This window comes from Nothobranchius furzeri, chromosome 11 (genome assembly GCF_043380555.1).
Source record: "Nothobranchius furzeri strain GRZ-AD chromosome 11, NfurGRZ-RIMD1, whole genome shotgun sequence".
Lineage (NCBI taxonomy): Eukaryota > Metazoa > Chordata > Actinopteri > Cyprinodontiformes > Nothobranchiidae > Nothobranchius > Nothobranchius furzeri.
In genome coordinates this window covers 52984536-53001591 of record NC_091751.1, presented here as the reverse complement: position 1 = coordinate 53001591, position 17056 = coordinate 52984536, and the positions used below count along the sequence as shown (strand labels likewise).

Below are 17056 nucleotides of genomic sequence, written 5' to 3'. Positions count from 1 at the left end.
GTGCGGAGGGTGTGTGACCAAAGGGATTGTTATGAATGAAATGAAGGAGATTTGTGGTCATTTCCTGTGTCTCCAAAGACACGTTTGTAATCTGAAAAGCTGCACAAATCATCTCAATGTCTAACTGCTGCTGGATGTTGTGCAATAAACCAATTGATTTACCTAACAACAAGAAGAAAATCTACTTTTATGGCGTAGGAGCACGAGATTGATCTCAAATTGCCTTTCTTGTATTAGTTTGTATGCAAGCGTGAGACCAATATTGTCAGAATTTAATCAAAAACCCACAGTTAGACAGCCGTGAGAGGAGTTTCAGCACAAAGCACAAGGAGTAAACAACAGTTTTAATGGCAGCAGTTAATCATTTCGTGAATGATTAGGAAACATTCGATGCATACATACAACTGTGTGCAACTTTTCCCTGGGTGGGCCGATCCTCGCTGGAGTCATTAGGTGGCAACATCACAACGAATAACAATGAGGCAATAAACATTCTCCACAGCGAATGTAACCAACCCTTCATTAAAATCAAATGTGAAGCATTTGTCTATCAGGGTCTAGAAGGGGACACCAAGACCCGTCGCTCTCTCTCTGCCCGTCCAGTTGTTATCAAAACCAGCCAGCAGCCTTCTCTGTCAGGAGCAGTAGACTCACTCATAAATACAGACATTCCCCCACAGCGTGCCGTGCATGCTAAAAGAGGCCCTCTTACCCTTCTGGAGGGAGTGCTGATGTCTATCTTCAGCTGGGTGGCTATGAGGACAGACATGGTGAGAAGTGCCACTTGCCTCTGCCTCTTTTCCCGCTCGCACCTTTGTGCTCTGAAGTTGGGGGCTGCTGGAGGTGTTTTTGAGAAACCACCCCTGCTCTGCTTCCTCGCCCCGACTCTCCCGCCTTCCGCCCCCCTCAACTCTCTTGCAGCTTTAGGGAGAGAGGATGACCTGTGGGTCCAGGAGCCCAACCACAACACTTCTCCTCCCCTCCTCGCTGGGAGAATCAATCACATGGACACTGGCATCGCCTGCACAGGAGGGGAGGAGGGTGGAGGCTTGGGACGAGAGAGAAGTGTGTGTGTGTGGGGGGGGGGGGGCTGATACTCCTAGACTCCGGCTGTTCCAAACATCACTTATCTCTCCGGTCCTTATTTCGCCCTCTGCTCGCTGCCTCGCTGCCTCCTTCTCATACATGAGCTTTAACTGTCTCTGCAAGACTTTTTTCCAGCAAAAGTGGAGAGTTGAGCAATGTAAGTAAATCTCTCTCTCTCTCTCTCTCTCTCTCTCTCTCTCTCTCTCTCTCTCTCTCTCTCTCATTTACACACACATTTACATGCACACACATATAGAAGTGTTCCTCAAGACATCAGGACCAATACTGCTTGGTAGGCATTTTCCCCTTGAGTGTGTGTGTGTGTGTGTGTGTGTGTGTGTGTGTGTGTGTGTGTGTGTGTGTGTGTGTGTGTGTGTGTGTGTGTGTGTGTGTGTGTGTGTGTGTGTGTGTGTGTGTTTCATTTATCCAGTTGGTGTATGCACATGAAGAAACATATCAATTCAGTCGCCCTTGCAACTGGGCTGTGATTAAGTACGAGTAATATTTATGCTGCCCGTCTTCCACATCATAAAACACACCTCCCCTTTCCTTCTCTCAGTCACACACACACACACACACACACACACACACACACACACACACACACACACACGTTAAGCCATGCAAACAGGACAGAAGCCTGGCACGGGCAACATGTCTGCCTTATTTACTTAGCAGTGTTGGAATCCCGTAGCTGAGGCTGAGTGACCAGCTTATCCAACCAAAACTACAGCACTACACGGAGCCTCAGTCAGCAGAGAAATTTTCTCAATGAAAACTGCTGCTAATCTCATCCGGTCAACTGAATGTGACAAAAGCCGGAGGGGGAAATGAAGCGCCGCACCTTGGGCTAACCAGCTCAGACAGACAGCACGAGAGCTTCATAAAACTCATTCATTTAAAATTTCTGGGCTGTGGGCTCCAAAAAGAGTGAATCATAACGTTCCCTACAGCCTATCCCTCCTCCTCCTCCTCCTCTGTCTCATGTTGGATCTGGACAGAGGGTGAAACGTTGCTCATGCAGATGAAGCCATCCAGCTCTTCACTCGTGCGTAAAATCTGGATGTTGAAGCCCCCCCCCCGATGGCTTCACACATATCTAAAGTTCATGGGCTATCAAAACACCACCTAAAGTTTCTCACCCAGCCACGGAGATTTAGATCATTTCACCATCATGAGGACATAATTCACTATTTTGACGTGACCTTCAAAATTACACGACGAAATGGGAATTAAAATCAAGCTGAGCTGCTTTTCTTTCCTTTTAGTGTTACTTCACGGACAGGGGCTTGTTTTATACCCTTAACTGGCTTGAGGCTTCACAGCGGCTCATAAATACTTATATAAAAAGTCAACCAAATCTCTTTCCCACTGTGGCTCATGGGCCTACTTAAAGCGAGAGCACCCCCCTCACCATCTCTTCTTTTCTGCAGCAGCTTGTCTCAAATGCCCACCAAGCCTCTGCTCGTCTTCTATCACATGTTGGATTTGAACACGGACAAAAGAAAGCTGATAAATAACTTTGTTATAATTTTATTGCGCAGCTTAAGATGGAAACTGAGAGCACAATGGCAGAAATAAACAAAGCCTGCACTTTTTCTGAAAGGCCATCACAAGACAAACAGGAGCTAAAGTTCTTATTTGCATGCACACAACAGGAGATAAGGTTTCATCTCAGAGAGTCATTGTCCCGCTGACAGTTGGGGGAATAATAAAGTCTTTTGAGTTCATACGAGACACGGCGGTTGTAGTTACGGCTATCGCTGGTAACAAGCTGATTTTATGCCATTGCGTTTCCCCCCCCCCGAGGCCTTCTAAACGAGCGTCGCATTGGTCATCCTCTGCATTCATTTTTGTCATATTTACAGCCTCTACATGCACTCCCCGTGGTTATGAATATCGCTGGCTCACAGTAAGTCACCATAATTGCAATTAGTGTAAAAGGTCAGCATGGTTATTGCTCCGGAGCACAGAGATGACGTGGTGTTTTATCGTACTGACAGAAAATTAACAATGCGCAGCTTGAATTTCCTCATGTTTAGTTTTTTAAACAACACCCCCTCCATCCTGAGCTCTATATCTGCTGTTACATCAACAGAATTTGGGGATTTTGTGTTAAAATGACAAAATAAATCGGCTTGTTTTGGGGGGTCCTACTTGTGCCAAAGCCTTGGTCTGCCCATTGTTTGTATTATTCCAGGCTTTCTTCTAATTTTTTATAAAGGTTTTCCATATTAGTGTGAAAGCTTTGCTCATGGTGTTTCAATTTATGTCTCTAAATATTGTTTTAAAGAGTATGAGACATTCTTGGTTATTTGAGGAACAAGAGACAGCAGAAAACTTCTTGCACAGTTTATGCAATTAGAAGACTTTTCTCAAAGCTCAAACTGTCTTTATAAAATCCAATTATCTGTAGTGCATTAAAAGGGTAATCCTGTTGATTTTACTCAAAAAAGTACATTGATAGCTGATATTTCAGGTTGTGACAGAAAATTGTGCAATTTAGGCAAAGGATTAAAATCATTCAGCAATAGGGAAATATTTAAAGGTCCTACTTACAAAATCCAGTTTTAGGACTTTTGACCATGATACATTGTTATTTCCGTATCTAAAAAAAACCCTCAGAGCAGTTTTTGGCTTCACACATGGATTTTCCTGTTTTAACTGCTTCTTCTCTTTAGCTATGCTGTCATTGCAAATGGCTGGATGAGTCATATCATCTTGCCCCGCTCCTCCCCATCTAGGTAGTCTTGAGTCCAGATAAGATAAGATAAGAACAACTTTATTCATCCCGAGGGAAATTCTTGTGTCATGTACATGCTCAAAGCAGTAGGAGAGACAAAGGAACAGGTGAAATAGAAATATGATTTACAATATATACAGTAAAAAATAATCTACAGTAGTACCCTGTAGGATAGTGCAAAACAAACAATCGGATAACTCAACAAATAATTATCCAGATATACCCCTTATCAAGAAGCCTGTTAATCACCTGCTGATTAAAATCAGCTGTTGGCTACGGTGAGATACAGTTACGTTATGAAAAGGATGGAATACACATGGGTGGAGGCAGGATTTCATTGACTCCAAGTCCTATTGTCGGATTGAAGGAATGGCTCACAAAAATAACATATTTAATCTAAAATGACATCTAAGTAGTAATATGTTATCATATTTTGTGTCTACCATTGCTCTAGAAGGTGTAAAATGGCATGAAACTGAACTTTTAAGTAAATAAAGGCATTCAAAAATGTAATCTAGGCCCGTGTGTGTGTGTGTGTGTGTGTGTGTGTGTGTGTGTGTGTGTGTGTGTGTGTGTGTGTGTGTGTGTGTGTGTGTGTGTGTGTGTGTGTGTGTGTTTGTGTGTGTGTGTGTGTGTGTGTGTGTGTGTGTGTGTGTGTGCGTGCGTGCGTGTGTGTGTGTGTGTGTGTCTGTGTGTGTGTGTGTGTGTGTGTGTGTGTGTGTGTGTGTGTGTGTGTGTGTGCGCGCGCGCATATGCATGCATGCGTGCGTGCGTACATTTCATTCAATTACAAGAACATAATTTGTGCTCAAATCACAATTTTGAGCCACATTACACCTGTTATACCCTTCTGTGATCTTGACCTTCAGGCCGACCCCAGTCCCCCTCCCTTGTTGATCGAATCAAAGCCTCCAAGCGCCCTCTGCCAGAACTCCATCCAAAGATTCACACGGCCGTACTTAGTATGCCTTTCAGACCAGCTCCCGCTAGAGCTCAGCGCAGGGCGGCATCGTCATGCGACGATATGAACAGAGGACACCAATTGTCAGAATAGGAATGAGTCCTGGCATGCGTGCACATCGGGCTGTCTTTATCAGCAGCAAGTGGTTTCACCTTAAGATGGGCGCTATCAGGTCATCTGTCAAAGGTGACATGGAGAGAAGAAATCCTCGCTCCGGGACTGTTGCAGGAGCATGATAAGGTCTAGGATGAAGAGCCTTATGGGTGCTCGAGGGTGGCCAAGAGCTGCGAAATCCATACAGCTTTTGTTAACACAGTTCTCATCAACAGGAAACCCTCCCTCAGGAGCCAAATCGCAGCACTGCAGTTAGTGGTGAAAAATGACTGCTGCTGAATGGTGTTGCCCCCTTCTGCTGCTTGTTTCTCCATCTCCAGATTTCATCTCGTTGAACAATGTGCCATTGTTTTGCATTATCGCCTTTAATGCGGCCATTGGACGGAATGAGCAGATGATATCTGAATGCGTGCTCATGTGCACATCAGGAAATTGAGCGCTGTTTTGTAATGGCTGCAGCGGCATAACACAAACATTTTAGGCACGCGATTCAGAGTGCATTGCTTCTGAGCGGTGCTCGCTTGATGAATACAGAATGCATTTGAAAGGCATTTCATCTATACATGAACTGCTGCATGCAAAGCATTTCAGTGAAACTTTGTCTGCACAATTCTACCCGAGGGAACCTTAAAATTCAGCTCAGGGTGCCACTGAAGCCCTGACACACACTTTCAAATAGCTTCAACACAAGTTCACTGAAAACTAAACAGAGGGAACTTGTGATTGTATCTTTATCTGCAGACACACAAAATAACAAGATGTTTCTTGTAAAGGTGGCACAAGAAGTAACAATTATTTTGTGAGGTTGCAAACTGATGTGTCTGAGCTTGAGGAAACTCTCAAATGGGGATGTTTTTTGTGTGCTTGTCCTCCTAAAAAATGTAAATAATGGAAATCTCAGAGCAAACACAATTTCATAAAAAATGTGTTGCAGCACCAGCTGTAGAGGAGACAAGATACTGTCAGTCTAATGAAGAAGAAATGGTTTTTATAAAGTGTTTCTCAAGTAAAAATGACAAGGTGCTTCACAAGAACAAAAAAAAAAGATTAAAAAATATGATCTATCACCTTTGGTCTTTAGCCTGGTGCGCTGCATAACCAGTAAGCTTTGGTCACTGGACCTCAGGGACCTGCAGGGGGACTGAGAAGATCACCAACGTATGATGGTGCTTGTCCGTGTGAGGCCCTATAGACCAGAACCAGGTTTCAGAAATTAACCCTGAAGTTGAAGAGAAGCGGGGTGATGTGGGTGTGTTTGGAGGACTTGGTCAGAAGCCGAGCACAGGCATTCTGAACCACTTGTAGACGGTTCAGGGAGGCTCTGCTCAGACACGTGAAAAAAGTTTCAGTAGTCTAAGCGTGAGGAGATGAAGGTGTGGATAACAGTCTCAAGTTCAGAGCGGGACAGAATGGGACTCAGCTTAGCAATGTTCCTGAGATGGAAGAAGGATGAGCAAACAAGAGAACTGACATGAGAATCCAGAGTGAGAGCTGGGTCAAAAATTCCTGACAGTTTGAGAAGAAAGCTGATCAAGAGGGTCTCTGACTTTGGAAACAGCCTTGGAGTCTTATCTTCATTCAGCTGTAAAAAGTTCCCAGTCACCCAGGTTTTAATAAAGTCCAAGCAGGTGTGAAACAGCTGAAGCTTAGACATCTCAAATGGCCTAAAGGAGATGTACAGTTGGATGTCATCTGCATAAATATGGTAGGAGATTCCTTTAAAATTGCTCAGGATGTGCTGAAGAGGAAGCAGATAGAGGAGCAAGAGTAGAGGCCCCAGCACAGAACCTTGAGGGACACCATGGGCAAAGGAGGTGGAGGATCCCCTATACTTGGAAACAACCACAAATGAGAGGTGCTTTTCTGCTCTGAGCTCCAGTAGGTAGAAATAAAATATATTGTAACTGTTCTATCTAATGTAAACTTTAAACAGAATTGTGAGTAAATGAGAAACAGTAAAACGTTGTTACTAAGACTGCCGTTTCACACATTTTCTACAGAAATGTCTGCTTTAGCTGAGAATGTCTGAATGATGACATTTAGAGATTCAAAAAATGTTTATATCTTATGAAGTTATTTAATTCAGATTATTTAAAGAGACTAAAGATTTGTGAGCTTTCACGTGTTAATGAAGTAGGACAAAATAAAAGTGGAAAGGTGCACTTTGGTTTGAAAACATAAATGTTTATGTTTGCATTTTGATCTCAACAAATCCAAACAGAATCTATGCATAAAACAAAGCCCTATGTTTAAAATACGTACAGACATAATGTTGCATTTTAGACAGCCCTTTATGTTGTTTTCATGACAAACGCTTTAAATTTGATGCCAGAATCACAACTTTTAAATCCTTTAGAGTGAATTAAAAATTCATCTGACTGATCATGTTTTCCTGAGTGTCTGAGTATTACCCATTTGTTGCATTCCTCAACCCATCTTTGTTTTTCTCTTATGATTTCATTTTATTATAAGATTTCAGTTACTGCAGTGCATCATGTGGTTTAATACTGTCTTGCATGGGGTGAATCTTTTTTTTTTCACTGGCTGGAAACCAGTTATTTCAAATAAATAGAATTTTGATTTTTCAAACCACCAATAGCGTTTCATCTTGTGTAAAAAAAAAACTGTGTGCAGAGACAACAGCTCTAAAGCGTTCCTGAGTGATCTGAACAGCAAAGTTTGTTCTACTTTAGATACAAAACCAGGTGAAGGGTCAAAGTTCAACTCCATTCAATACTGGCTTTGGCTGAGTGTCTGAAACCTGAAGAAGGAGCTGGACTGAACTGAAGCCTAAAAAAATTGCCCTTTGATAATCTATGAAAAAAACATATAGATTGTCTGGCAGTGAAACCCTGAAACAGCGTGACTGTAGTGCTGATGATACAGCTGGTCAATGAAGAGCTGCAGCTTTTTTCAGTTCGGATAAATAAATTAACAAAAAGGAATTTTGGTCATTTCTGCACCGACTTACACTTTCACCCCTTTGGAGACAAGCTGTGAAAAGGGGATAGAAATAAGTAAAAAATGAATTATTTTGTATTCTATTATAAGCCAGTGAGCAGAACTCTCTTATTCTCTACAGTGGATTAGTCCAACCATATCATGGATAATGAGATTTACCAATGAAAATGTCTGCAGTTTTATTTTTATAGGAGACAGTTCTGTCCTCAGCGAAGGTTGTGCAGCTCAGATATTCGCAGCTTTTCTTAATGAATTCTTTTTTATGGAAATTGACCATGGGTTGTAGGAAAAAGCAATAAGCTGTGTCTGGGAGTTATTAAAGACCCAAAAAATTGGTTTCTGAAGCTTCAGACTTCAGGGTTTTATAACACTGAGCACACGGTGTCATGTTGAACACATTGGATTTGAATGGCTATTTAGAGTGATCAGAGCTGGGTGGAGTTTCTTTATTGTTGACAAACTAATGTTGACGTTGTATCTCCAGCAGAGGGCAAACTAACTCTAACAAGGACTGATGTGAGCCAACCTAGTCTGATAACATCAGCCACACAGCTGTAAGACTCAAAATGTCACCAAATAAGAGTCTGAATAGACCAATGAGAGTAAAAGCATATTCATATTCAAACATCCCTGCATATTTCAGTAAAAATGCATAAAAATGATCTATAGTTGTGAAAGTAGTCCTGTGTGATGACATCCTGAGCCGAAACAGGCAGATATGTCACCCGGTCCTCCTGGACCTGATTTCATGCATCAGCATAGACCACAATCGATGTGGCCCTCGAGTAATACGAGCAATATTTATGTTGTGAGTTGGTAATAGGTAGCTAAGATGGGTCATTACGGGAAAGGAGAGATGAAAAATATGTTTTGGTCTTACGTGTGTTTATTTCCTAATTTCTCTTAATAAAAGAAGATTACATTAGACACTTAAAGTCAGACTTTTTTTGTAAATATTTTGAGACGTTGAGAATGTCGAAACAGGTGTGCGTTTTTTCAGGGGTTTATTGCTAAAAATGACCTTAATTTATTTTTTGTTTTTCTCCATATTATTACACGATCTCATCAGATAAAATAAAAATAATAATCGAATAATCAGTGAAAAATCTAATTATGAAAACAGTAGTTTAATTCTAAAATAAAAATGATTTAATCATCCACCCTGCAATACTAACCTCCATTAGTGATCCAATAACAATCGTTAAGCTCGGAGGCTTTCAGGGCAAATTACTGTGACGTGAAATTAAAACTCGCAGAAAAGACGCAGAAAAAACGCAAAGTTACTCACCGTGTCTCCTTTCGGGGATCCCCTGCGGTAGTTTCCTGCACCTGCGGACGAGTTCATGGTCCTGCGTGAGCTGTGAAGTTACCTAAACGACCAACTCTGATCCCCTCTTCTTCATCTGATCATCTCCCGCTGTGTTGCGCACGCGCACAGCCGATGACAGGAGCTCTTTTTTTTTTTAGTTTCTTCTTCTCAGGACATGTGCAAGCTAATGTGGATCTCAACCTGAGAACCTTGGAGACAGAAGAACATATGAGTGCAAAAACGCCCGATCCTAATTGCATCCCATGTGCAAGCTGGCAGTAACGATGCATAAATGTGCTGCGCTGCCCAATGAGAAATCAAAGTGTGCGCAAAATCAATCCAGGTGCACGCGCGCTTTCCGTCTTTTCTGAAAGTTCCAAGAGGGGTTCAATCGGCATGTGAAGTTTCTTTTTTCACTTTAACACAAAGCAGCCTCGCCTCTCTGAAGCCAGCAGACAAACTGTTTTATCTGATAGCCCGACTCAGTGCGCCTCTTCCTCTGCCGCTGCTGTAGCACTTGCAGCGCGTGGAGCAGGTAATTAGAAGCTTTTAGTCCAGGAATGTGATTAAAGATGAAACCGTGTCACCTTTTAGCCCCACAGCGGTTGATATTTTTCCATAGGTATAATGAGGAACGGGTCGCAAAAAAAGATTGAATTTAGAGGCGCAGCGGTGTTGTGATCCTGGGCTGCTAAAGTTTCTCCAAGTTCAACTGCAGACATGTAATTAGAAGCAACAAAGGGCAGGGTTATCTTCCTTACTTCACATATTGATAGAGAACGAAAAATGTAGTTTTAAGTTGACGTTTGGTCAAGAAATACAAACTTAAACTGGTACTTTGTTGGTCCTAATGCTTAAATTTTGGATTTTACATTCACGCCAGGATGAAACTGAGTCACTGATTCCACAAGGTGTTGGAAACGTTCCCCAGAGCATCACAAAGTTGCGGCAGGTTCGTCAGCAGCACACCCCAAAGGTTCTGGTCTTGATTGAATTCCTGAGACTATGGAGGTCGTTGGAGCCCATTGAAGTCATTGATATATTGTGATTTGAGCTCTGAGATGTAGTGCATTATCCTGCTGTGTGTAGGCCTTAGAAGATGTGTCCACTGTGGTAATAAAGGTATGGACTTGCTTAGTAACAATATCCAGGTAAGCTGTGGTGTTTAAACCTGCTCAGTTGGTACTAAGATGTCCAAAGTGGGCAAAAATATCACCAAGACACCAGTGTCTTGAACTGTTGATAAGAGGCAGGACTGATTCATCCTTTATGTTGTAAAAACCAAATGCTGACCCAAGCATCTGAGGCCCTCTGCACTCATAGCCGGGTATCCCACAAAATGACAATATTTTTTATGGTTTGAAGATAAATGGCACCAAAAAATGTGGAGATTTGCTAATTCTCTGCTGTCAGAATTTGCTTGTGGACATTAATAAACAGGGTTTCGGAATGTCATAGCACCACAACAGAAATGCTCTGACAATGAAATATAATCTGTTTACATTCCCTATCTTGTATATAAAAGTTCAATATGACCACAGGTGAAGGTCAACATTAAGACTGGTTTTGCCTGCCACCTTTTCAACTTTCAAGGAATGTTCTTCAATTCTTTTTTTGAAGAAACACTGATGATTTGGAGAACTACTGCCACCTACAGTTCAATTCAATTCAATTCGATTTTATTTATATAGCGCCAAATCACGACAAGGGTCATCTTCACATAATAAACATTCCCTTCCAGGTCAGTTCATTAAGCCAATCAGAAAAAAGTTTCCTATATAAGGAACCCAGCAAATTGTATACTTTACAGCAATCCTCATACTAAGCAAGTATTTAGTGACAGTGGAGAGGAAAACTCCCTTTTAACAGGAAGAAACCTCCAGAGGATCCTGGCTCAGTATAAGCAACCATCCACCACGACTCACTGGGGATCGAGAAGATAGAGCAGACACACACACACACACACTCTCTCTCACACACACTCTCTCTCTCTCTCTCTCTCTCTCTCTCTCTCTCTCTCTCTCTCTCTCTCTCTCTCTCTCTCTCTCTCTCTCTCTCACAACAAGCAATGTGTATATGGTCACATTATGATTTCTTAATAAATATTCTATTTGGCAAGAGATAAACTTCATTGTATTTATCCTAGTGAATCTATAAGTAAATGGGTAAACTAGTAGTAGCACATTCAATGTCAAGGAAAGCAAAAAGTTATTATCAGGAGAGGGAGAATGTTTAAGTGATTAGCAGCAGTGTGCTAGACAATGTCCCCCTCCATTAGGCCACCACAGCTCAGCAGAACATCATTGTAGCTTCTTCTGGGGAGAAAAACACTTAGAGAAAAAACAAAGTTAGCAGCTGAAATTGCAGAAAATGATACAGTTAAAGAGCAGATTGTAGAAGAAAATAGTAGAGTGTGAAAAGTGGTCAGTGTATCCTCCAGCAGTCTAAGCCTATAGCAGCATAACTACAGAGATAACTCTGGATAAACTAGCCTTTTTAGATGGAGGCATGTCGGAGGCAGGGCAAGAGAGAGCCATTTTTACTGACTACACTCCACCTCCCTCTACTCCCCCACTTGTCCAGATTTAGGGTAACACCAGATTTTAACCATAGGCCCTATCAAATAAAAATGTTTTAAGCCTAGCCTTAAAAGTAGACAAGGTGTCTGCCTCACGGACTAAAGCTGGGAGTTGGTTCCACAGGAGAGGAGCCTGATAACTAAAAGATGTGCCTCCCATCCTAATTTTAGATATTCTGGGAACCACCAGTAAAACTGCAGACCTGCAGTCTGAGAGCAAAGTGCTCGGTTAGGAACATATGGAACAATCAGATCACTGATGTATGATGGAGCTTGATTATTAAGAGCTTTATATGTGAGAAGGATGATCTTAAAATATATTCTGAATTTAACAGGTAGCCAATGTAGGGAAGCTAAGACAGGAGAGATATGATCTCTCTTTTTAAATCTCATCAGAACTCTAGCTGCAGCATTTTGGACAAGCTGAAGACTTTTAACTACATTCTGTGGACTTCCTGAGAGTAATGAATTACAGTAATCCAGTCTTGATGTAATAAATGCATGAACTAGTTTTTCAGCATCACTCCTGGAAAGGATGCATCTAATCTTAGCAATATTCCAAAGGTGGAAAAAGGAAATCCTACAAACCTGTTTAACCTGGGATTTGAATGACATGTCCTGGTCAAAGATAACACCAAGGTTCCTTACTTTGTTCTCAGAGATTAATGTAATGCCATTCAGGTCAGGTGAATGACTAAGCAATTTCCTTTTCTGGATTTCTGGTCCAAAAATGAGAACTTCTGTCTTGTCTTGATTTAAAAGCAAAACGTTTAGAGTCACCCAATTTTTTATGTTCTCAAGACAAGCCTGTTGTCTACATAACCAATTAGGTTCATCAGGGTTAATGCATAAAGATAACTGAGTATTGTCAGCATAACAGTGGAAGTTTATCCCGTGCTGTCTAATGATTTTACCAATTGGGAGCGCATATATATAGTTAAAATAATTTGTCCAAGCACTGAACCCTGTGGTACTCCACAATTAACCCTGGAGTATGAAGAAGATTTGTCATGTGCATTTACAAAATGAAATCTATCAGACAGGTAGCATTTAAACCAGCCTAGTGTTGTTCCTTTGATCCCTACAACATGTTCAAGTCTTTCTAAAAGAACATTGTAATCTACTGTGTCAGCGGCAGCACTGAGATCTAACAAGACTAGAACAGACACAAGATTCTTATCTGAGGCCATGAGAATATCATTTGTAACTCTCACTAATGTAGTTTCAGTGCTGTGATACTCTCTAAAACCAGACTGAAATTCCTCAAACAGATCATTATTGTTTAAATGCTGACATACTTGGATGGCCACTATTTTCTCCAGGTCTTTGGATAAAAATGGAAGGTTAGGTATTGGTCTATAATTCATTGGGTCATCTGGATCCAGAGAAGGCTTCTTAAGTGAAGGTTTGATTACAGCAACCTTAAAATCCTGTGGTACATATCCATTTACTAAGGATATATAGATTATATCTAGAATGGGGGGGGGGGGGGGGGGTAAACAAAGGAAATGCATCTTAAAATAATTTGGTTGGGATTGGATCTAAAATGCAAGTTGAAGGTTTAGATGAAGCTAATATTTCTGATAACTCTTAAAGCTCAACAGGATCAAAACGGTTCAAACACAGATGATGTTCTACAGTTACCTCTGATGCTGCCTCACTTACTGAGGAAGAAGAAATCACATTAGGGAGGATGCTAATGATTTTGTTTCTAATAGAATTAATTTTACTTGTGAAAAATCCCATAAAGTCGTTGCTGCTGAGGGCTAAGGGAATAGATGGTTCAGAGCTATGATTCTGTGTAAGTTTGACAACTGTACTGAAAAGAAATTTAGGATTATGCTTATTCTCCTCAATTAGCAATGAAAAATAAGCAATTCTAGCCTGTTGAAGCTTATTTTTATAAAGCACAAGACTATTTTTTCAGGATAAATAGGACTCCTCCTGGTGCGTAGAGCTCCATGTTCCCTCCAATTTTCTAGAATTTTGTTTTAAAGTTTGTAAATGATAATTAATCCAGGGAACCAACTTCATGTCCCTAATTGCCTTCTTTTTTTAAAGGGACAACATCATCTAATGCCACACGTAAAGAGGAAGTAACATTATGAACTAAGGCATCAATTTGTGAGGGGCTAGAAATGAAAATATTGCCCTCTGATACGTTCCTCTGAGATGCTGAGGACAGTAAAGATGGAACAGTTGATTTAAAAGATGCAACAGCGTTGTCAGATAGAGACCGACTATAGTGAAATTTACTTTCATGTCTCGAGAACTCAAAAACTCAAAGCTTATCAGAAAGTTGTCCGAGAGGACTGGATTATGTGGAAAGATCGTTATTTCCACACACTCTATGCCATAAGTCAGCACAAGGTCTAATGTATGATGGCAGGAGTGGGAGGAGCTATGTATTCTTTGAGTAAAACCAATTGAGTCTAAGATATTACTAAAGGTTACATTGAGGCTATTATTTTCAATGTCCACATGAATGTTAAAATCCCCCACTACAATGACCTTATCAGTATTTAGCACCAAATCAGATAAAAAATCAGAGATCTGATCCAAAAACTCAGAGTAAGGGCCTGGTGGACGATATAAAACTACAAACAAGAGTGGTTTTACAGTTTTGCAATATGGATTAGGAAAACTAAGAATAAGATGTTCAAACGAACTGTAGCTATTAACTGGTAAGGCATTGATTAATAAGTCAGAATGAAAAATGGTTGCTACTCCTCATCGCCCTGTACTTTAAGCAATATGATGATTTAAATAATTAGGAGTCGACTCATTTAAGCTAACATAGTTCTCTTGCTGCAGTCAGGATTCTGTGAGAAAGAGAGCAAAGAAATCTGATTATTACAAATCAAGTCATTAACTAACAAAGTCTTAGAAAAAATGGATCTAATGTTCAACAACCCACATTTAATTTTTCTGGTTTTCTGCTCAGTTGAATTTGTTCTAATATTTTTGAGATTTCCATGATTTGCTTTATTAAGCCTGATATTTAATCTGTGTGATTTTGGCCGTGGGCAGGACACTGTCTCTATGAGGTAGTGGGTGGGTAACAGTACAGAAGCTTTAGAGGGGTGGGTTAAACTACGACTCTGCTTCCTGGTCTGGACCCTGGGTTGTCATGGAGGACTAATAAAACTGGCCATGTTCCTAGAAAGAAGAGCTGCTCCATCCAAAGAGGGATGGATGCCGTCTCTCCGCATCAGACCAGGTTTTCCCCAAAAAGTTTTCCAATTATCAATGTAGCCCACGTTGTTTTCAGGACACCACCTAGACAACCAGCGGTTGAAGGACAGCATGCGGCTAAACATGTCGTCACTGGTCCGATCAGGCAGGGGACCAGAGAAAATTACGGATTCCGACATTGTTTTGGCAAACTTGCACATCGAAGCAACATTAATTTTAGTGACCTCCGATTAGCGTAACCAGGTGTCGTTACTTCCAGCGTGAATAACAGTCTTACTGTATTTAGGCTTATCCTTAGCCAGCAGTTTCAGATAAGATTTAATGCCGCCCGCTCTGGCCCCAGGTAAACATTTAACTATGGTTGCTGGAGTCTCTAATGCCACGTTTCTGACTATGGAGCTGCCAATGATCAGAGTCGGCTTGTCAGTGGGTGCATCACTGAGCGGGGAAAATCTGTTAGAAACGTGGACGGGTTGGTGGTGGCCCACGGGCTGGGTTCTATGCTTCCTGCGTACCGTCACCCAGCCGGCCTGAGGTCCCAGCTGCTCGGGTTCTGCTGGAGGATTGCTACGGGGTGGTTCTGAGCTAGTTAGCCCTGCGCTAGCTAAGTAGCTGCGGCTGTTTACGGGCTTTTCAACAGCGTGGAGCCGGGCCTCCAATTCCGACACCCTCGCCTCCAAAGCTACAAAAATGCTACATTTATTACACGTACCATTATCACTAAAGGAGGCAGAGGAGTAACTGAACATCTGACACAGAGAGCAAGAGATAGGAGACAGAGAAGCAGAGACAGAACTAGCCATAGCCGTGCTGAGGCTAAGCTAACTGGACGAGCAAACTGTTCAACACCTAATAAATTGCGTGCAAACTCAAATGGTTCCCTAAAAGCTACGTGGAACAACAGAAGATGGGTGTTTTAGCGTGCTTATGTGCTACAATAACTCAGAGATAGCCTAGAACAGAGAAAATAAATCAGTTTTAGCAGGCCACAAACACCAAACAGCTACACGTAGTGCAACACTGAAAACAGGAAACAGGAAACGCCTTACCGCCAGGGGCCGACGGTGCAGACTCAAACCAAGTACAGGCTTGGTATGCCCATGAATGAGTATCATGATGCACTTAACCAAGTTTTTTTCCAAGATGGGAGGATATGTGTATATGGTCTGAATGTCGCAGCAGAATGAGACTCATCAGATGAGTATTTCAGTGAGTGTTGCTTTTCTATCAGAGCCAATATTCCCTGTGACCTCTGACATCAACAAGGCTTATTTGTCCACATGTTTTTTAAACCATTTCAATAAACCTTTGAGAAGGTTGTGAAAAACCCAGTAAAACACATTTCCCACTGATTAACATAAGAAACATGTTTGTCTTTTTTGTTTTAGGCTGTCCTCAGTAAGTTAAGTAGAATTCTCACCTACAAAATGTGTGGAAGAGAAAAAAAAAGGTGATGGTGTGACCCCTGCCGCGGTACCCAAAGACTTTTTCCTTGGATTGAAACATTCTTTCTCTTCTCTCGTGTCATTCCTGAGCAGAAATCTAACTACAGACAGAGAGCAGAGTAACACGAAGGTGTTCTCCACCACAACCTGTATCAATTACAGATCAGCACCATGGACAGCAGCCAGGCAGCACTATGGTGGTGTTAATGGAAGAACGGGCAAAGGGGTCTGAAGCTGCAGGAGACCAATTATACTTGTTACACTGTAGTGGAAATGCTCAAGCAGCAGAGCAGAGGTTTCAAACCAGGAACTGAGATGTATAAAATATGTAAAGATTGTAAAGAAGTGAGATGAAATCAAACAGAAGAGGTGAAAGGAGGCAAATCTGCGTAACAGATTTACTTGTTTTGTCTTTTTCCCTTTTGTGGTTTTTTTTTCATCTCACAGAAAGCAAAATAATTGAACTAAACCAAAGAAAACAGCTGTCAGAGCACATTTTTCCTTAATATTGGCAATCGTGGGAAACAGACTTTTTCTCACTCTTCTCAAAGATTATATCTGTAAGACTTTGTGTACTTTTGGTTTACCCCATTTGCTGACTTACATTTAAAGCAATATAATGTCTGACTATTACAAAGTATCACAGCTCTCAGAATCTTGTTAG

General features: G+C 41.4%; 1 protein-coding gene and 1 pseudogene across 2 annotated transcripts in view; both read right to left on the bottom strand.

The window, feature by feature from the left end:
• The window catches only part of LOC107383946 (A-type potassium channel modulatory protein DPP6), a 99081-nt gene extending 89807 nt beyond the window's left edge, over positions 1 to 9274 (bottom strand). The window contains exon 1 of one of the 2 annotated variants that reach the window (XM_015956874.3): positions 9154 to 9274. In XM_015956874.3, the coding sequence (XP_015812360.3) occupies positions 9154 to 9210 (57 nt within the window). In that variant the 5' untranslated portion in view covers positions 9211 to 9274. Of the gene's footprint in view, positions 1 to 712; positions 975 to 9153 lie in introns of those variants that run through there. The other variant, XM_054740415.2, reaches the window with a different exon arrangement.
• Positions 9275 to 14612: 5338 nt separating this feature from the next.
• Positions 14613 to 15727, bottom strand: LOC139061924 (uncharacterized; annotated as a pseudogene).
• Positions 15728 to 17056: the final 1329 nt, after the last annotated feature.